This window comes from Clytia hemisphaerica, unplaced genomic scaffold (genome assembly GCF_902728285.1).
Source record: "Clytia hemisphaerica strain Z4C2 unplaced genomic scaffold, Clytia hemisphaerica genome assembly, whole genome shotgun sequence".
NCBI lineage: Eukaryota > Metazoa > Cnidaria > Hydrozoa > Leptothecata > Clytiidae > Clytia > Clytia hemisphaerica.
The window spans coordinates 3,730,430-3,752,635 of NW_027103286.1; the positions used below are offsets into that span (position 1 = coordinate 3,730,430).

At 35.3% G+C, this 22,206-nt stretch overlaps 2 protein-coding genes across 2 annotated transcripts; one reads left to right on the forward strand and one right to left on the reverse strand.

Moving 5' to 3' along the window:
* Positions 1-1,728: 1,728 nt before the first annotated feature.
* LOC136807881 (ATPase family AAA domain-containing protein 5-like) lies at positions 1,729-21,092 on the reverse strand. The gene is made up of 15 exons (XM_067064502.1): positions 21,003-21,092; positions 20,248-20,548; positions 19,844-19,999; positions 19,477-19,541; positions 19,074-19,215; positions 15,965-18,610; positions 15,035-15,218; positions 14,030-14,201; positions 13,339-13,554; positions 12,730-12,826; positions 11,493-12,172; positions 10,809-10,875; positions 9,524-9,797; positions 8,325-8,489; positions 1,729-2,200 (listed from the first exon to the last, which is right to left on the reverse strand). Exons 1-15 carry the CDS (start codon positions 21,027-21,029, stop codon positions 2,104-2,106), a joined length of 5,289 nt encoding a protein of 1,762 aa, XP_066920603.1. The 5' UTR covers positions 21,030-21,092; the 3' UTR covers positions 1,729-2,103.
* LOC136807891 (TNF receptor-associated factor 6-like) lies at positions 3,447-7,964 on the forward strand. The gene is made up of 5 exons (XM_067064512.1): positions 3,447-3,763; positions 4,312-4,478; positions 4,761-4,862; positions 6,427-6,495; positions 6,971-7,964. The coding sequence occupies exons 1-5, from the start codon at positions 3,538-3,540 to the stop codon at positions 7,880-7,882; spliced, it is 1,476 nt and encodes a 491-aa protein (XP_066920613.1). The 5' UTR covers positions 3,447-3,537; the 3' UTR covers positions 7,883-7,964.
* Positions 21,093-22,206: the final 1,114 nt, after the last annotated feature.

The window sequence follows — 22,206 nt, forward strand, 5'->3', positions numbered from 1 at the left end:
AAGTTTTCTATGTCCACTCTTTTTTGGAGGCCCTGAATTCGAGCCAATTGTCCATTACACCTAAAAAGCAATTTTCAATTTTTCGGATGTCAACTTTGATGACGTTTGCCGTAAACTAGTTTTAGGGAAAAAGAGGTAGAAGTCAATTTTTTTGGAAAGTGCCAGAAAAAGGGTTTTATCTATGTCCACCTCTTTTTGGAGTCCTTGAATTCGATCCAAGTTGTCCATTACACCTAAAACGTAATTTTCATTTTTTTCGGAAATGTCAACTTTGATAACGTTGCCGTAAACTAGTTTTAGGGAAAAAGAGGTATTAAGTAAATTTTTTTTGGAAAATGTCAGAAAAGGGTTTATCTAATGTCCACTTTATTTTTGGAGTCCATTGAATTCGATCCAAGTTGTCCATTACACCTAAAACGCAATTTTCAATTTTTTCGAAATGTCAACTTTGATGACGTTGCCGTAAACTAGTTTTCAGGAAAAAGAGGTATGAAGTCAATTTTTTTGGAAGTGTCAGATAGGGTTTATAATGTCCACTTAGTTTTGGAGCCATTGAATCGATCCAAGTTGTCTAAACCTAAACGCAATTTTCAATTTTTTTGAAATGGCAACTTTGATGAAAGTTGCCTGAACTAGTTAGGGAAAAAGTTAGGAGCAAGTTTTTTGGAAATGTCACGGAAGGGGGTATCTAAGTCCCTCTAATTTTGGAGTCCATTTGATGCTGTCCGAAAGAGATGTGATCAATTTTATTCGGACGCGTAAAAATTTTTTGAATCGGTGGCTGGAATCCGAATCTGTATCTCCAATCTGAATCTGTACCTGCCGCTAACTTCATTTTGGTAAATGTTTTTTGTCGGGGATAAAAAAATCGGGTACAAGTTTTGGTCGGGTGATAAAATGTCGCGGTAATAATTCGTCCGGGAATGATTTCGTCATCCCCTCAAAATTTTCGTCACTTTCCCCCGACATTCCCCCCCCCCCCCCGATGAGGTATAGAGTTAATTTCTTTAAAATCATTTCACATTAATATATTTTCATTAGATAAAATCCAAGCATATTTCAAGCGGATTATTTTTCGCGAAATTTCACAAAATTTCCTATTCTGCTAAATGTGATTTCTGACCCATGTAGCTAGTTTTGAGAGAAAATCCAAATAAAAAAATAGTAAAATCGCAAAATTCATTAAATTTATGACGTGACGTTTTCTACCACGGAAAGACCCAGTTTTTGCAAGAAGTAGAAAATATTATATACGAGGGAAAATTTTGTAGAATTTTCCACTACTAAATCTAATATCTCGCGAAAGTTAATCTGAATAAAATAGCTTGCAGGTCAACAAAAATGGATTATAACAAAATGAACTAAAAGTAAAAACTAATAACAAAGAAATAAATTCCTAATTATTTGAACAAAAATGATAACTGGTAGACTCAATGAAAAATTCTAAATAATAGTCGAGAAGAAACAAAATTTCCGAAAAGCAACTGTTTCAAGATACGCATTTTTCATTTAAAAGATGGTACCAAAACCATAATAAGGGGGGGGGGTTGTACTTTTACGGTGTGATGGGATTGGCCCTTTTTTAGTACAGTATTACGGGATTTGACGAAAAAAAGACGGGAAAACGGTATTTCAAAATCAGACTGTGACGGTATTTGGCCTTATTTTTCGTCATTATGCCGGTATTTGAGCCTGCACAAACCGGTGTTATTATTTTTTTTTCAATTCTCGGGATTCCGTGATTCAGCAAAAATTATGACGGGAAAACGGTATTTCGAACCCCTACAAACCCCCCCTAATAAAATATGTCTAATATAAACTATGGATTGATTGAAGCTAAAATATTCAAAATTCATTGTACATAAAGTGTATCCGATAAGAACGACCATCGACAAAAATATGGATATGGATTGACATGAAGTTTTTCAACAAAAATGCTCAACTTTCCAATGTAAAAGTTCAGTTTCAACCCAAGTCATGCATCCATAGATTTCGTGTAAAGATAGCAAACGTTTCATAAATAAATGATCCAATACAAAAGTAGCCAATCTAAACACATGGTCAAGTTTATTATAAGTCTCTCTTTACACATACGCATATTTCTCACGTGGCAATGGAGTCATTAAACGAATGACTTTGAAGCATCAGTAAGGTTTCGTCCTCCATGATGATATTGTTGCTCACCAAGTAATGTAAAAACCTAGAAATAAATAAAAGAAGACATGAGAAAAGGCAGTTGTCTGTACACAGACCCATATCTACGGCTAATTTAAAAATTCATTGCCATAGAGGTACTAACAAAGCGATAAACGTGAGATACACTCTGGTACAGAGTAGACGGGTAGCGGCCATACGGAGCAAGGTATAGCGTTCGATCAGTTGGTGTGCAATGTCAATGTTTCGATCCTCAACTGGGTCATACCAGAACAAAACATGGTACTTGAAGAAGAATACTCAGTAACCAGAGAGACGGATCAAGGTTAAGTAGAGAGGCCCACCTCTTCCTCAGGGTACACAGCTATAAGAGGAGGAAGCCTTAGAAGTGCCCTCGACTCCGATTACAAAACATTATTACATTAGTTATTATTAGTCTTCACAACTCGAAAATGCACGGGGAAAGCAAATTTGATCGAGCTAAGGAGTAAGGTTTATAGGGCATTGTTAACTGAAGGGTCCTTAAAACTTGTTCGAGTTAAGGAGGCATTCGAGGTATAGAGGTTCGAGTTAAAGAGACTCCAATGTTTTTTTCTCTAATTTTATCGTGGGTCTTAAAGGGCCCCGTCGGTTTTGATGGACGATTTTAAACTAAGTACTTCTGATGTTAAACCCTTCAATCCTAATCCCAGAGATTTGGCAGTTTAATGAAAAAAGAAAATATCCGAAGTGTCGTCCAAAACATAGTCTATATACATTGCTTATGATTTACTAGAACTCCACAAGACCCTTGGTAGTGTAAGAAGCACGAACCCGTTAGAGGATTAAAACAGCCAAACACCTCCTCTTAAATACACGCTTTTTCTTTTATAAGAATAACTTTTATAAGAATATCAGGGTGAGATTTCGGGTTTAAAACAATAGGCCTATTGTTTAGAACAATAGAAAAATAAGAATAATGCTCACCCTCAAACAAAGTACACTATTCTTATAAAAAAAAAAGCGTGTAAACAGTTAAATAAAGGAAAGTCACCTTGCCAACGTTATTTGTAATTTGAGGTTTATAAATGAGATTTCAAAAATGCAAACACAGCGGGTAAAACCAAACCTACAAATACGGGGGTTAGATAAAATGCTCGATCAAAGAATAATATCATTAAAATACTGTATTGCTGCAAAGAATCCTTTTCAGTTCTGACCCCCGTGAACATTTAAGGTACTTTAAAAGCCACGTCTAGAACACTAGAAAGAACGTTTTTTATGTTTTAGTCGAAACTTTTGTTCGCATGCAAGAGAGAAGAGAGAGAGTGGAAAAAAAGGAGACGGCGGCATAGAGACTATTTTGTATAATTATACAAAACATTAGAATAGCTTTTCATTAATATGAGTTCAAATAAGCAAGATATACTACAAGGAGAGCGTTGTACTACACTAGGTGCGTGCGCAGTGGATAACACTAAATGTTCAATATGCCTAGCACAAATTGACCGAGGTTCAAAGTCCAATAAATGTTCACACTGTATCAAAAAGATGAATTCGATACCGACTGGTTTTCAATTCGAAACTGACGGAGAAGAGAAGAAGGAATTTGAATGCCCGATTTGTTTGGGTAAGTAGAAAGTTGAACATTATTTAAGAGAATATTCGATATTGTGTACAGTGAATTCATTAACTCATACATATATCTAGTTTAAAGTAGAGATCGAATCGCGGGCTCCCTTTTTGCGATCAGTTTGCTAACCTTTCCAAAAGGTGTGAGTCACTTCTTTCGTTTGAAAAACTTAGCTCCTGAATCGTTATTAACAAACGATTTCTCACTGAATAATATCATCCTGTACACATTTTTTTATAAGCAACTTCAATTTCAGGGTCTGGGCTGGGGTTGCAAAGCATTCTATCTTATTTTCTGAAAAAATATCGATGCATAGGTTCAAAGGCTTCTATTTTACGAGAGGCTCAAGCCTTAGCAACCTGGTTGCTTATAAAAAATGTGTTTGGTATGAAAGTTTGAGTATGCAACTTACTTTAACTTGTTTTCTTCACTCAAACAAGTACATTAATTAGTCAGATAAGCAAGAGTGAGGTTGAGCCAATAACCTTACAAACAGAAAGCAACCACTAATCTTGACATCCAACGAATTTTATCATTTTATTCAGGTATCATAAGAGATGCAACCGAACTACCATGTCACCATTTGATGTGTTTGGCCTGTCTTGAACATTACGAAAACGAAGAAAAAGAGAAAGTCAAAGGAAATGGAGAAGACGAGAAGACAGCGGTGTATTTATGCAGTATTTGTCAGAAACCATATCAGCCGAAAGATGTAAGACATCAAAAAAAGATTTTTTAAATCACACTTTTAATATAAGAATGGTGTAACAAAAATTCTAGGGCTCAGTTGCCAAATTCTATGATCGTGGTTTTCTTAAGTAACTTTTTGGCTGAGTTTCTAAAGGAATATTCATGATATTCCTTTAGAGTACATTCTTATAAGAAAAATTGTGTAATTCGTGTTCTTATAAAATGCGTGTATCATTTGATCACAATATTTCAGAAAATAACTCGGCAAAAGTCATCAAGTTATACTCTATTAATCTTGATCTAGAAATATCAAGTCAAGTCCATTGACAGGATTATTCAGACATCGATTCGTGTGAAATGCCATCAGAAACAATGCACCTGGGTTGGATGTATCATGGACTACCAGGTGAGAAATTTCAAATTCGAGAAGCTCAATTCAAGATTCAAATTTACAATTTTACTGATAACTAAAAAGAATATATTTTTTTCTCCAAATGAACCACCCGACTTGACAATCAAGTCAATTAAACGCAATTGGATTTTTCCAGAAAAAAAACCGTGCACCCCCTGTTGAGGAGTCCATTTCCATTCCAAGGGGGTATGGTTTGAAATGCAGTGGAATTCCAGAGCAGTAGACAAAAATCCGTCAAAAATAAGTGGATTTCCATGGGTGTAATGATTGAAAATCTGTAAAAATTCGGAATTCCAGAGGGGAATGATCCTAAATTTGCCTGGAATTCCAAGGGGCTAGTTCAAAAAAGGTTGGAGCTCCTCAACAGGGGGTGTACGGTTTTTTTCTGGAAAAGCCCATTAGTAGATAGGCTGCTGGCATCCACTAACGGATTCGTGCTCCTTATAGAGGATGCTTAATAAGCTATATTTCCTTTGTCCAGAGATTTGCCGCCTTTAGCCGATATACGGCTAAAGACATTGTTAGCTGGTGAGTGTGAGTGAAAATTTTATGTGAGGCACCAAATCATAGATTGGAAAATATATTTGGATTTAGAAAAAAAAGTAGGCGGAAGGAAGTTTGCTTGTTTTTCTTCCTCCTTTCTTGTTCAATGTGGAGATTTTGTAAAAGATGAGAAGTTAGATTTATTGAATTTATGTACCCTGATGTATCTTCTGTGTGCACCAACAAAATTTTGCTTCATAAAACTACATTTTGATGCTTGAATTTGGACTTGTATGGAGTGTATAATTTTTTTACCACACTGGATTCGTTGATAACTTTTGCTCCAGATAATTGTTTTGTCAGTTCTACAGATATGTTGCAGATTATTTCAAGGTATTCTAGTTATGTATATACAGTACATTTTTGGGGTCATACTGAATATTTCTGACATTAGTTCTTTATGATTCTACAAAAGGGAGTGTTGTTGTTCCTTCAACAAGGAGCTTTAAATATTAAAACAAACAAAGAACTTTTCTTCAGCTTTGGCATTTCACTTTTTAATACTGTGTGCCTTTGTATCTTTTCAGGTACTTAGCTTCAATTCTTTGAAGAGATTGGAGTGTTTCTGGTTGTTTTCTTTCACTTTTGTGTTCATATTTGTATTTTTTTGAGCTTCGACCGAAGAGCTGATGGAAAAGTTTTGATAAATTTACAGACCAGATATCGTATAAAAGCAAACGTCGAAAATAAATCTACAGACTGTACATAATGCGCCCATAAAATTGTTTTTTATCTTTTTTCTGTTTTGTTTTTTCTGGTCTGGGATTCGAATTTTGAATGCAAACATTCCATTGAAAACGTTTGAAACGATCGTTTTTGCGTACACATCAATGTCAATCAAATTATTAACTCGCAAAGATCTCCTTTGCGAACCGGAAAGCGGTTGGTAGATCATTAAGCAGACCTATACTACCAGGGGTTTTGTAGAGGTCTGCGATTCAGACTAATTAGTAGACGGAATTAAAGACTGAAATTTCTTCCCTTTTAAAAGTTTTCATTTTTCCTTCTTTTACAGCAACATGACAAGATTTGCAACTGTGTATTGGAACCTTGTCCCTACTTCGAACTTGGATGCGACGTCATGGTAAGAAGTTCTTTTTCCAAGTCAAAGATTCGAATTCTAACAGAGCTTTCAAGACGTTCTCTACAATAAAAACAAGGATCTTTATACACGTTTTTTTTTTAAACATCCAAAATTTTTGAAGCCTTCGGATTTTCAGTTTTAAGCCTAAAAATGTTCTTTACATGTTCTTATTTTTATAATTTTGTGACCATTCTTACTTTCCTAAGAAATTGCGTGTTTTCGAGTCCTTAAAGCCTTAAAATGTTCTTAACAATTTTGCCATCGAGCCCTTATGTTCTTATTTTTTAGTTTGTTCTTATAAAAAAAACGTGTACTAAACCTTTTTCTTAAATTTCACTGGCTGTTCTAATAAAAATGTTTTAGTGAAGAAGAATATCAGAAAATATCCTTTTTTTAAGCATTTGGGCCTGTTCCTACAGGAAAAAATAATCTACACTATATTTGAAATTGCTTGTGCTAACATTCTTCTTTTTAGATCGAGAGAGGGCAGATACAAACACACAGCCGATCCAATAGTATCATCCACGAAACACTGTTACTGAAAAGCGTCAAAATGTTTTCACAAGAACGAAAACAATATCAACAACAAATCAATGATCAAAACAAGAAAATCGAGAGTTTAGAAGCGACTGTGACAACACTGAAAAAACATGTTGAAAAAATCGAAAAAGACACCGCGCAAAATATTTTGACAACAAAAAGTGAGGCAGCAAAGGCTCAGAAAATGCGAGAAAACATTGTAAACATTGAAAAGGATTTCGACCAGCGAAAAGCCGAAGTACAGAATTTGAAAGTTCACGCAGAGCAACTAAGTGAATTACATTTAACATTAAGCCTGCCAGATATAAGAAATCAAAGGTCTGTCAGTAAATTTCTACACAAGAAGGATTACGACACCATGAAAGAAGTTAAGAGCTGGAACGCCTTCGTGAAAATAGCAAATCGAAACAAAAATTGTAGCTATTTGAACACTTTAAAGGATGCAATTAACAATTATAGCGAGACAGTATTTAGCAAAAAATGGCACACCAGACTTTCACAAAAAACCCGTTCCCAAACAGAAGGTTGTATGGTATACGGATATCTCAAATTAAGAACGTACATCCAAATTGAAAAGATCAGCGTAAAAAAATGCAATGATCGAAAAGAATTTCAGGAGGCAACTCGAGATGAGAAATGGTGCAGACATTCAGCCTTCACGGCAAGCTTTGTAGACTTTCCTAATGAAGCTTTACACGTAATGATACAGTTTGATTTCAAAACAGTTTCTCTTTTCCATTGGGAAGATGAAGAAAAAAACAGAACAATTCCATTAAACGGAGTACCCGTAATCTTGGGTGATAGAAAATTTAGTCTCCATGCAGGAGTCTTGCTCCGTTTTAATTGAAAATCTCAGCTAGAAAATCATATGAATATCTTAAATTTGGCGAATAATTTATTTTGACGAGGCGGCAATTAATTTCAACTTAGGCGAGAACCAATCATGGCGAATCTGGCAAATTTTGCCAAAATAGGCAACTTTACCGGGCTATATCTCCGGAACTAAGAGGTTTCAAGAATTCTCGGAAAGAAAATAAAGTTTTTAGGAAAATAGGTTGGTTTTGAGGCGCCCCTTAACCGACGCAAGACGTCGTTGCAAGACTTTTGAATTTTTCTTTTTCAAAAAGTGCAAAGCCTTGGGATTGATAGGGTTAATTAAAAATTTCGCAATTTCAGAAATATTTTCCTAAAACCTTCCTTTTTCGTAAAGTCAGAGGACCTCGAATGTCACACATTCAACTTGGAAAATCAAGGAAGAATATCATTTTAGCAAGAAATTTTCCCCATACCTTCTTTGTCCACGTTTGTTTTGAGTGTTCTTCCGAACTTCTTCCGAATGCGTGATATTTTTCAAATATGGTAGAGTGAGCAGTGCGTGATTGTCAGGGTCTAATAGAGTGCACGTTGGAAGACGGTCCTCAACACGTGAGTATAAATCGTGATATCTCTCCGACCTGACATGAGAAAAAATGATTGGTTTAATTTAACTGATATGTCGATAGAAAACTGTTCAATTTTGTAAGTAATGTTTTAATTGAATGGAATTTTTTTTTTCGTATTTTAGAATTTCTTTACTTTGAATGTCAAATATATTACACGCTTTTTTTATAAGAATGGTTTAAATCCATTTCATCATGGATATTTTTAACTTTTTTTGGGAAAATCATCCTAAAATATTCTTACAGCATTTTTAGGTTAGGATCCTAATTCAGACTAGATTTAACATTTAGTACATACGTCTCAAGCATAAAATTATATTTTGTGAAAGGAGTAAGCCTTACTTGGGGGGTAATTGACAATTTATAATTAAAAATGCTCTAAAAATGGCATTCTTAGCTTGAGTAGCAAAATCCCATGATGACGTGATATTCTTAGCATTATTCTTAATTCTTTGGCCATTTTCATCATGTTCATGGACATTCTTATAAAGTGTATTCTTATAAAAAAAAGCGTGTACTGATTAGAAAACTTTTTGATTTGAAACTTTCAATACAATTTTATTATCAACCTTAGGATTTTGTACAAATCGCAGAGAATCACCTTTGAAGACATTTCTTTTTCTTGTATGAAATATAAAAGACAATCAAAATTTATTTTCAATTCATTATATCTATTACATAATTTTTTCTACGGAGACACCCCGGTTTTTACCAATAAAGGCAGCTTTTAGAAACTTTTTCTCTAAATACACCTTTTTCCTATTAGCAGATTCATGCAAAAGTCACGAAAAAACGTCGAGTAAACAAACTTTTGATTGGCGGAGGCATGCAAAGATTACCTCATACTCTGGACATTTTAAAAAATATGCTTGTATATGCAATATTTCAGCCAATCAGAGACTTTCTCGACGTTTTTCGTGACTTTTTTACATGAATCCGCTAATAGGAAATACGTGTATTAATTCCTTTCAAATTTGCCACTACTATCAAAAACCAGAGTGTCTTTCCGTAGAAAATATTACATAACGAATATCAAGAAAAAAGTTTACCTTAATTTCTCTTTTTTATCCATTACAAAGTCTTTCTTTATTACGTCGCCATAACAACTAGATATCGTGCCATGTAAACTATCACGAACTATTGGTTCTGGATAATCGAAAATACGTTCCCTTTCTTTCCACAAGGAGTCCGATAAACTATCCACCATGGACATACGAGGAATTGAAAATTCACTGCTACATGGTTTCCTGGGTGGGTTTAGAAGCGAGTCCACTTTTGATAAGTGTTCTGAGATGATACTCACGGTCTCTAGATCTGTCACATCTATAAGAGAAGTATAACGTGTTTCGAAATATATTTTCACTCCTGAGAATATTCATACTCAAAATACATGTTTTATTTTGGTACCAAATGGCTCTATGTTTAAGAAGAAATATAATCCTAAGCATAATGCGAGCCTGATATATAGGTAGGGTGTATTCACAGTGTCAGTTTCAAGCTAATGGCCTTAACGTGTCTAAATCATAAAGATTTTTTGTTGATAGAATGATGAAAGTCTAGAAAAGTGAAGAAATTTTTAATACTTTATGCTGGTGTACGTGAAACAGTCAAGCTAATTGCCTTTTTTGGGGGGAGTAGCTTCGAAGCAGCTTAAAATGTTGTAACAATAAACTTAAATTACCAAACGGTTCAAAATACAACGAATTCACATTGATATTCACACTTTCAGGATAAAAATGTTGTATTACCATCAACACAAATTCATGGTTTTGGCTTGAAGTTTGCTTGAACTACAATCACGCGATCGTGCATGGACATTCGCGTCCATCGTGCACGCGATCATGGACATTCTTATAAAGTGTATTCTTATAAAAAGAAGCGTGTAGATAATAAGAGACAAAGGAGAAGATCATGCACTTCTTTGTTCCCACATTTCCAAGCAACTTACAAGCAACAGTGTGAACCAGCAGACACTTGCTCATAAAAAAAAACAGAAAAAACATGTATTCAACTTTCTTGACTCGAATACTGTAATACGTCATTCTTTGATAGAAACACTCAGGGAGAAAGAATTGATTGCATACTTCTTTTTAATAGAGCTTGCTAATAAATCTTGGGTGAAGCGCAGTTTTTCTCATATTTTGGTAATTTTTAGGCTTAAATCCTAATACTATTTCTTAATATGCTTATTGACTTTAAAAAGGGGGCTAGGATTGCTTGATTTGTTCTTAGGTTTAGGTCAAAATTGAGCGTTATATTTTTATAAAAAAGGTTATTATAAAAAAGCGTGTACCACCAACTTTATTACTAAGATAATCGTTGAGAGTCCTGTACCTTTTGTTTTTCGTGGCTTTACAAACGTATGGCATCCACATTTTGCTTGAAACTGTGTGCTTTGGATCTGTAACGAGAATCAAATGATGTGAAATAACTTATCGGCCGTTTTTACGCTGGGCCCTTTTTACGCCCCTTTTACGTCACGAGCCCAAAAATAACGCCAATAAGGGCCGGTGTAAAAAGGGCCGATAAGGTAGTTATCATGTTGCGGTCGCGCACCCTCATCATTAGACTATGCTAAAGTCTAAGACAAATCACTATCTCTAAGAAAATAGCCCAAAGCCGAAGAAAATTCGCAGACAGGGGTTGTTATTTTTTTTGCCGAAAAGAGTTAACAACCGGTAGAGTTTGAGAGTCTTCGAGACAACCGTCGATTTTTCCCCGTTCATACCGATGTGGTGGCTATAAACTCATCTATATTTTCCCGCCTTTACTATCCTTGTAACAGAGGATAGCCTCGTCTATCTCATCATAACCTGATTGTTCTGTAGATTGGACAATAAAGATATAATGGCCATCTTAAAAGAACATATCAGAGTAAAGAGTTTGAGTAAAGAAAACGATTTAAGTTAATTTCATACCCAAAGTTTCATGCCATCCAGGATGGCAATCCTCATCTAGGTTAATTTTTTTGGAGGCCAAAAATAAGAGAAGTAATACGAATTTACAAAAATTGCATACCTTATGATTTTGGAATAAGACTTGCTCTTTAAAGACTGGATAACATTGAATAGACGTCTGTCTTGCCAGGGGAGATGTCTTCTGTTTATCTGTCGAATTTGGGTTATGAATATTAGAATCGACCGCGTTTACTGTATCATTCGACATTCTATTGGTTGCCATAGCCTCGGCACCATTATTGTTTATTACGTCACCTTTTTGTGAGTCGTCAGAGAGTTCGATTATTTCCATCGGTTCTACGCAACCATTTTCCACGGTAGAATGTTCGTTTTGGTTGATAGCTATTTCAGTTGTTTTTGAACCAACTGCTGACTCATCACTTTTATCTGTTTTCTCGTTGCTACTTTTGGTTGATTTCTTGTTCTTCCTTTGTTTTGGAGTATCCACATCAACAACTTCGATGATATCTGTATTTTCAGAGTTCTCTTCTTTCTTCCAGTCCTTGAAAAGTGGATCACGTCCTTGGTCAAACCAAAAATGTAATTGCATTACTATCTTTCTTATATCGTGTTGATATTGCTCAATGATTGACGTTAAAAGGGATGTGGGAACGAACACGCCTTCCACGAGGCACATCAGTTGCATGTTGGGTAATATTTGTTCGATGGTTGTGTATGAGAGTTCGATGAGTTCTGTGTGTTGATCTTCATCAGTTTGGAGGTATGATAGAATACGGTTATCTAGAAATAATGACTGTTTATTTTAGTCACTTTTCAGTCGAATAATATCAATGTGCCTTATCATGGTCCCGCTCTTTTTAAACTCTCCCCCGGACCTTATCAACCTATCCCCCGTGTATTGATTTTTGAAAGTGTTTTTTTTTATCGAAAGAAAAGTACCTTGTTTTTCTCTAATTTGCCTGGATGTATTGTCAGAAGCATTATTTCCCTTGTTTATTAGGCAACTGAGGGTAAAAGAATCAAGTAAATATCCAACACGAAATTTAAAGTGCGATTTAACTTGAATCTTGAACTAAAGCAGGTTGACATCCTCCACCGGACGATAGTTTGTCCCCAGTAGAATTTTAGCCTTTTCAACCCCTCGAAATATCATTCCCACTAAAATTTTATTCCCACTAAAATTGAATGAAAAAAGTGCACTTCAAAACCATTCCCACTACAGTTATTGAGCTCGAAACAATGGATCTTCATTAGGATTTCGATTGAAGCTTTCATCACTAACGTAAAAGTTCCACCGAGGTTAGAGAGTTTTATAGGCAGAAACATGACGATCTTACCGTTAGCTGTTAAAACCATGGGTCGCTTAGCTAATCGACGCAAATCTGCAATGCCTTGCCAAAAACCTTTGTCTAATTCCTCATAAATTACGTCAGCCTACAAGAAAAGAAACAAAAGTTCTTATAGACTTAGGTATCATAGCCATTCAGTTTTAAAAACTTAATGTATGAAGATTTAAACCCTATAATAATTGGTTGAGACATTGCTATTCAGCTCTAAAGGAGCGGGCCAATTTCCCATCAGAGAGGAATGATAGTCGGCCTTTTATGTGCCCCAGTCGGGTTTAACTAGCCTTTCGCATAAAACTAAGAATATTTCGGTTGGACCCGCCAATCCCCAAAAACAAGGGCTGGGTTACACCAGTCCTCCCACTGCAAAATTCTTAACACGGTCTTGAAAAATTCCGTAATGTAAACCTTGCAGATGTTGAAAACTTTTCCGACCTTCAGAGCTTTAGCGTGTCAGATGAAATTTCTGCATCTGGGTGTCGTATAAGAAAAGTCCACAATCATTGTCAAAGTATTTGGGTCACACGGTAGAACTATAAAAACATTTAAACATTGAACCCCTGGGACGGACTTGATAATCATTAACATGGCATAGCATACCTGTTCCACAAGAATGAGAGACATGGTGTCTTGATGAGAAATCGGCTTCTTCTCTAGTTTTCGGTCTTTATTGAAGAAGTTGCCGAAAGAGCCTGTCGATTCCAGGGCGGATGACTTCTTTCGACTTTTTTGTATTTGATGTGATGCCACAGCTTCAGAAACAAGGTCGAATACATTTTTACCAGTACGGTATATGGAAGGATTCAATTCTAAAATCTAAAAACGAAATATATATTGTATTTCAAACTTTTGAGATGGAGCGTTATGCCTACTCTCAACTACAAGCTACTGATCGATGAGGTCAAATAGCCCTAAATCTACTCATTCGCTCTGAGCAGACATTGACGACCGGTGATCGAATCTTACATCGGGCCCAGTTTCAAAAATCTCCCAAAGTATGGAAACTAGTTCAAACTTTTCAAGAACTTTCAGCAGCATACACGTTTTTTTATGAGAAAAAATCATATAAGAACATAAGGCTTCGATGGTAAAAATTTTAAGAACAAGTTAAGAACATTTTGAGGCTTTGCAGACTCGAAAACACCCGATTTCATAGGAAAATGGGAAAAAATACTCACTAAATGGTGAAAATAAAAACATGTTATGGACATTTTTAGGCTTAAAACTAAAAAAGTTAAGAACATCCGTAGGCTTTAGAAATTTTGGATCCTCTTATAAATAAAACGTGTACCTTAAAATCCATTTGTTTAGCACAGGCAACAACTGCACTAGTGGTGCCACACCCAACAGGACCCGTCAACAACATCGTGTTTGAGAGTAGTTCTTCCTCGTCAGATTCTTCAGTACTGCTATCATCGAAATCGCTGTAATCACTATCCACCCGTCCTTTACGTTTCGTTGACCTACAATGAAAAAAAATTATTGCTCAGTGTTCTGAAATGACAACTCCATAATGGTCAATTTAACTGTAATAATCATACCCTATTTTCCTTTTCCTTTTCTTTGACTTCTACTGACTAACAAGGAGAAAATCCATTATGAGCTTTTGAAAGAAAGTCAAACTCCGTGTAACCGTAGCCGCAGTAAAAGTCGTCAAAATAACCAGACGGTGTCACTCGAAAAACTTCGAACAAAAATTGCAATCGAACGTTATCGAATATGATCAATCAATCGAACGTGATCGACTTAATCGAATACAATCGAACTTAAATTTTCTGTAATATTGAATTTATTCGATGATATTCGACAATCGAACGGCAAATATTAAGTATTAGCGTTCGACAATCGTTGTTATTCAATAGCATTCGATTACGTTCAATTGTTTCGGCGTTCGATTGACACCGTCCAGAAATAACATTAGAGAGGTTAAGTAAATCGGAAAAATGACGACGACGAACGAAAATTTAACAGGCTATTGAGTTTAAATCAATCAAATTTCGTATTTTCACTAGCCTATTATATTATTCGTCCGTCGTCATGATTATCCTGGTATGCTTAAGTATGTGTGTATTTCTGTGGCGGAAACGGTAACGTTCTAATTTGACTAGATCCTGACCAGCTGAGGACGAAATCAGCACTTTTACCGTCCTTGATTTTGCAGGTCAGAAGTGCGGGTTATTCCAAATCGCTTCAGTCACTCTACCGTCTTCAAAAGAGCAAATACATAAACTCGCTATTGAAAATACAAAGGGTGTTAAAGTGCTTTAAAAAGCACTTCTTAAGAGTTTGAACTCACTTTCGATTGACCCTTGCTGCTAATTTCTTGACAATGGACTCGTGTTTTTCTTTCCACAAACAAAGCCAATTGAAAACTTCTTTTGTTTTGATTCGATCACCAATGACGTGACGCGCCTTGATTGGTTGATATTTTTCCGTCCAGCTGAGAAACGAGTTCATGGTTGGCTCATCAAGTACTAGATCTGTTCAAAGATAAATGGAACAGAGTTATCATTGACATTGTAGTAGATAATATCAAAACTTTGTGAATAGAATTTTGAATTCGACATCTCTGGCCCTTTAAAAACTCATTTAGATCCATTTAGAAACTGTCCTCCCTATCACCTGTAAAACAGTTGGTAATAGAGATCACGCTATCTGATTGAACCTTGTCCAACAAAACACTAGCTTTAATGTCCAGATCAGTGGATTCTTAGAAAGCTCCTAAAAAAACGAAGACTAGGATCTTGAAATACTCCAAGATAAGGGATCATCAACTTCGTCCCCGTGTATTCCAGGCTTTACTTACGTTACTGATAGACGCGAAAGAATTATCTAGCGCTATCAGCAAGCACCACTATGCATCATGGCATCTGTGTATCGCGTGCACAGACCCAACGGTGTCTGGACAATGCTATGCATTCCTACTTGAAAAGGAAGGATTTCCCACTTCGCAATGGGGAGGGCTCATTATCATCAGTAAGCATAAAAAGTCTGAAAATAGATTTTTTATCAGAGTTTTTGATTTTTCTAAAAAAGCCATGCATTGTGGGATTGTTTCGGGAGTATTACAATAGAAATCACTTGGGAATTCCTCGAGAGAGTTCTATTGTAATACCCCCGAAACAATCCTACTGGTGTTTTAGAAAATTCAAAAACTCTGATAAGGTCTATACGCAGGGAACGAGATAGAGAAATATAAGGCAAAGGAAAGAAAATGAAATCTCACCAATCACTGGTCTTGTTTTCTTTGGCGATTCAGGGAAGATCAAAGGTGGTTTCGCACAAATCACTGCACTCTTGGTCGTTGCTTTCGATATCTTGGAAACTTCTTTGACTTCGACAACAGAATCATCTAACTCCATTTTCTCGACAACACTTTCACTTTCGATTTCAGTTGCGTCTTTCTTAGAATTGCGTTTGGATTTCTTGGAATTTTCCAGAGTCGTTTCACCGAAAATCAATTCGTCGTTATAGTTGACTTTTTTACGAGCACGAGAAGACCGCCGTAGGCTTGGCTCTGGCGATTCCGTGTCTGGGTTTTGGGGAATTTGTTTAGAGGTTGTTTCCGACTCAAAATCTTTTGGTGACTCGGAACTATTCTTGCTTGTTATAGGTTTGCCTTTGGAAGATTTACGTTTGGATTTGGATTCTGAGTTTAAAGTATCAGTTGTAATGTCTTTTGGATACGAGATTTCTTTGGGTATTTCTATTGAAGATGAGTCGACTTTGGATGATTTTGGTTCTTTCGGCATTTTATTTGAGTTCGGTGTTTGTTTTGTTAATTTTGTCTTTTTATTAGACGAATTTTCTGGGGTTTTAGGGATGATACTTTGAGCAGATTCTGTATCATCAGAAACTTCCATATCAGGGTCTGGGTCATCTTCTAGATTTGTTTTCGTCAATTCTACAGATGTTTTTGGTTTTTCACGGTTTCTTAAGGATCGCTTACGTGCAGGTTCCTCTAGCTTTTCATTTTGTTTTTGTTTCTTGTTAGATGTGTCCACAGTACTGTTGGTACGTTTTCTTTTGGAAGGTTTACTTTTCTCATTATTATTCGAGCATTCAAACGATGGCTCTTGTTGAGTTTGTTCAATTTGAGGAACTTCTACTTTTTCGATAGATACTGTGCAAGGTTTTGTTTCATTCTTAAAGTCATTATTTTCGATGGTGTTAGGTACTTTATCATTAATACTGTCAATATTTTCGATCTTATTCTCAGAAATGATTTCTTTCTTACCAGTCTCATGATTGGAAGCTTTCTCAGTAAGATTTTCGTCTTTAGAAATAGTTTCATTAGTTTTCAAGACTACGTTATCAGCAACTTTCACATCTTGAACAAGTTCAGTTTTGACATTTTTAATGGATTGCAAGTTCGTGAAATAATTTGTAATATCACTCTTGCTGGATTTCGATTTTCCAAGTTTCTTGTACTCAATCTTTTCGATCTCGTCTCTGGCAATATCCTCACCTTTAACAATAATTTCAGATTTCACAGCATCAATCGAATCTTTTCTCTTGTCGTGTTCAACCTTGATTTCAATTTCCATTTCAGTATTTCCAAGTACTTCTCTAACATCCTTTAAAGTCTCCCTAGAATCAAGTTCCTCAGTGATAAAATTCATCTTCTCAACAGGGCTTTTGATTTTGACAAGTTGGACTGTCTCTTGTTTAACTTGAGAAAACATAGATCTAATGTCTTTAGATACAACTTTGGTCTGCTTAAGATCTTCCTCTTTATTTTCGTTGTTGTTTCCAACATACTTGATTTTAAGAAAGTCTAATCCTTTTTTACTTTTACGTTTTCTTCGTGTTTGAGAAGGACTTTCATCAAGTTCTGCATTTTCATTAGCATTTTCAACGTCTAGTTTCGAAGTTTCAACGTCTAGTTTCGAAGTTTCAACGTCTAGTTTCGAAGTTTCAACGTCTAGTTTCGCAGTTTCAACGTCTAGTTTCGAAGTTTCAACGTCTAGTTTCGAAGTTTCAACGTCTAGTTTCGAAGTTTCAACGTCTAGTTTCGAACTTTCAACGTTTACTTTCGAAGCTTTTATTTCTTTATCGACGACAACAACATCCAAATCTTCATTGATGTTTTTAGGATCAGGTTGAGAATCAAACTTGACATTTTTACCAGGTGTAGTCTTCTCAGGAATATCAGTCTCATTAAAATTCTTCTTTTCAGATTTCTTTGACGTTTTGCGTTGTTTTAAAAACATGTGCTTGATATTTTTACAATCCCTTTTCACAGGTTGAAGTTTCTCCTCAGGAACTTCTTCATCAATAATAGGAACAATCTCATCATATTTTGAAACATTCTCATCATTTACACGAGATATCTCGACATCTATCGGAGCAGCCTCATCATCCTGAATTTTATTGGCTCTTCTACTAGAGCGTCTAGTCCCTCTGGTCAAAACTTCATCATTTTCATCCTCTATTTCACAGGAGTGTTCTTTCTCCTCCTTTTCCATCTCTCTATCGCTTTTATTCTTTTTCCGCCTTGATCCACTACCAAACAATCCAGACGAGAGTTTCAATCCTCCATTTGCACTCTTTTTCCCCTTATCTTTCTTCTTTCCACTGGAAGGCTCTTCAAAGTCATCCTCACTTATTATACTCTCCTCGGCTTTTGACTTTTCTGGATCAGCTTTTTTCCTCAGTGCTTTCTTTTTAGATGATTTCCCTGCAAACATTTTCCGAATGTCCTTTCCCTCCTTCCGCCTCTCTAGTTCTTCTTCTTTCAACCTTTGTTCTTCCTTCAGTTTTTCTTCTCGTTCTTTTTGTTCCTTGGCTAAACGTTGCGCTGCATCGTCTTTTACTTGTTTATTCCATATCGATTCCACAGCTAATTTTGAAGCTTTCAATTTCTTCAAATCTGAGAATAAATCGAGGAAAATTAAAATCTATACATGTTGTCTGAAACGAGTATGACTATGAGATAGCATTTTTACTAGAGTACCTCTTTTTAAATTTCAATTACAGAATCGAGGCGTGAAAGGAAATAGAGGTCTAATATTGTCATCCTTCATGTTAAACACAACAACAAAAAAACTGGAAAAAATATCCAGTAAAAACAAAAGACCTTTATTGGCTATTTTTCAAGGTTCAAAATCAGGGTGGAAATGTTGGAAATACACCTGTTTAGTGAAAAAAGTAAAATAAAATATGAGAAAACTTAAATTTGTCGGGAATTTAATTTAGTGGATGGCGGAAAAAATTAATTTTGACAGGAACTTAATTTCTGCCAAATTTTCTTTCTGCCTAAATTGCCTTTAAAGGTAGTTTTTGAGCATTATTTCCCTGTATTGAATTGTGCTTATAATTAATATAAACCATACCAGTGAGTATAACTTTCTTTTGACAAACCAGAAACTGCTGAAACATTTTCTTCACATCCAAATCAGGATACATCTCTTCAAGCTCTTCCAACCAATCTGCAATGGGCTTCTCTATGACGTCATCATTGTTTTTCTTTTCAGTCTGTAGAAAAATATAATCATGAATGAAATAAAATAATAATGTAATTAAAGCTTTCTTCCAAAATTGATATTCTCGATTTAAAAAGTATCCTAAAAACAATGGCTAGGATCTTATCTTAGGGTATTTACATAACGTCTACATCTTAACGTCTTTCTAGGATAAGCATCTTAAGTAATAATCTTAAGGAGTTTCATTAGTGTAAAATAGTAAACAAAAACGGTTAAGGCACTTCTGCTTTGTTTCTGCTTCTGCTTTTGTTACCTTGAGGACATCCAAGTTAAGAAGCTCTTTGTAGCAGAGTGAACCGATCTTGAAATCAACATTTTCTAGAAAAGAATAAGTGGAGAAAATAAAGTGAAACACCAACTGATTAGGGGCAAAAATAAAAAGCTAAACACTGGTCGGCTGACTTCACATAAAAAAAGGCTGATTGGCGGCTTCCTTTTGAGTGACAGTAATAAACATTAATTTTTGGCTCTAATAAAAAAAATTATGGACATGAAAAACCTAAATTGACAAAACCTTTTCTGTTAACAATAGTCACAAAATTTAATTTGCACTAAAATGAGAAAAAGACAAAAGCAAACTTCCATTTCTTGACAAGAAGTTTTTAATTAATGTTCCTAACCTCCTTCATCCCCAGTTTGAAGTAACGGAAGCTTTGAAGACACTTCATAACTTCCTTGCTGTATGTGATTAGTAACAGGAAATGGGGTTGGAATGTCACATTTCGCCATCTCAGTTGACAGTGGAGTACACAGTGTTTTTTTTTCTTCCGAAGGTCCTAACAAAAAATTTTGAATTTTATTAAAGACATAATAATAAAATTAAAATTGCTCAGTTTTATCAATTCAGTAGGGAAACACAAAACAAGAGATATTTATGGTGTAAGACGTTAGCAAGGTTGGCATTATAAATTTCATCAAAACAATAAAAAAGAAGATTTTTGTTTTGCTTTCAATTTAAAATGATAGAAGTAGAAAAATGAGCTGCAACAAGAGCTAAATTATTTTTCCAATTTGTTCAACTTACTACTTTGAAGTATTTTATTGTGTAAATTTGATTCTTTTCCTTTTGATTCATCTTCTTTTGAACTTTCATTAACTTCGTCTGAATCAGTATCATCCACAATACGTCTTTTACGTTTTGACTTATGATTGTGTGGCTTCAGAGGACTCTGTTCTTCTGTACAATTTTCATCTTCATTATCCGATTTTGATACTGGCTTCTTTTTTGGTTTTGATACAGTTTTTAATCCATTTTTTGTTTTGGATTTTGCACCAAAGAAAGCAAACAAATTTTTTTGTGGCTTCAGTGGTGGTAATTCAATCTCCTATAAAAATTTTTTTAGAACAGTAATAATATTATTTCTACCCATCCATATATCTAGATACAAGTGAAAAAGACGCACATTAGCATCTGTATGCGATTTACTGTGGTAAGAAAGCTGACTTTTAATTTACAAACATCAATCTTGTCTTTACAAAGTAAGTCCGAAAGGAATTGGGGAAAAACCATCAAACAGACATAGCAAACCTTGCATAAACCTCCAACGAAATCTGTGGGCAGGCCATTTTTCATGCCCTTTTAGCGTCCGGTCATCGGACGCTACCCCTCCTGAAATCTCTAAAATTTTGGTAAAAACTAACGGACGCTACCCTGATTTTGTGGGCGTGAACAAACATTGTCTTTTTTGGAGATATAATATCAATTATTGTAATTTCAAGGCGGTTAAACTAATCTTTAGGTGAATCAGCTAAAATGATTGAAATTGAAAAAGTTCTTACATCTTCTGAGTTCTCAGTGTCCGCCATTCCAATTAGTTAATTTCAGATTCCAATTTTCGTTTGATGAATTATCTTTTTATTTTATGCAGCTAAAACAAAAGAAAAATCAAAGGGACTGAAAAACAACTATTGATGTTAGCATATGAGGAGAGAGCCCCTGCTCTAGACCCGATCCGTCAAACTAATTGAACTAGTTTTTAACTAAACTTGATTGAACTCCATGAAATAATTTAAGCTCTATTTAAAAATTTAATGGGACTGGCCAGTCAGGGTATTTAAAAACTCACTCAGAAATTCTTTTGTTATATAGTCAAACGATTAGTGTCACTCAAGCCCCACTATCAATTTTGTTCCAACTGAATCAATATTTTTGTTGGCTGCTTCCATAATCTTCTGAAAAACTAACTTCCAGTTGTAATTGGCTCTGGATAAAAGGCACTGACAGTATAGCCCTACCTCTGCATACAAAATTTACAGGAAACACATATTATTTGAACTTTGTACCCAATGCTGCATGCAGCCACTTAAGCACAATCACAAGTCCCGCAAAAGTGGGACATCAGATCAGTTTTTGAAGTTTTCAAAAAAACACCACAAAGAAGATCTTTCAAATTCAGTTTTTTTGCAAAAGTTCCAATATTGGAAATAAAAGGATAATGATATTAGAACCATGCTATCCAGTGATGATCCGCAGTACCATCGTAAAGCTGGAATCACTTCCCACAGTCTTTGCTTGAGAAAATGATTGCAAGACTGTGCGTTACAAGGATGGCTTTTTTCAACTTGGCCATATCCCTCAAACCTCAAACGTCGTTTTTAAAGTTTTTAAGATGGTAGAACTTGGCTGCCGTAGTTTGTGAGTGCACTTCAAGGTTTTGATTCCCATTGAAGAATCATATTCTGGTTTTCATGTTACTAGATGCTTAGTTAGAGCTTTAGAGCAGGTTCTGTGTAGACCTTCAAACAATACAGGTAAACATCAATAAAAATTCTAGAGGTATACGATAGGTTTGATCAAAGCCATTTTGTGGAAGTACCTCGATTTGTGAAGCATCTTTACTTCACATAGAACAAAAGTAAATAGTAAAAGAACAAAGGAATTACCCATAGCCACCATTTCGCAACCATGGTGAATCGCGATTTTACGGAAATGGGAATCCTCATATCGATTAAAGCATCTTCTGAAAATTTCGTTTTTTTAATC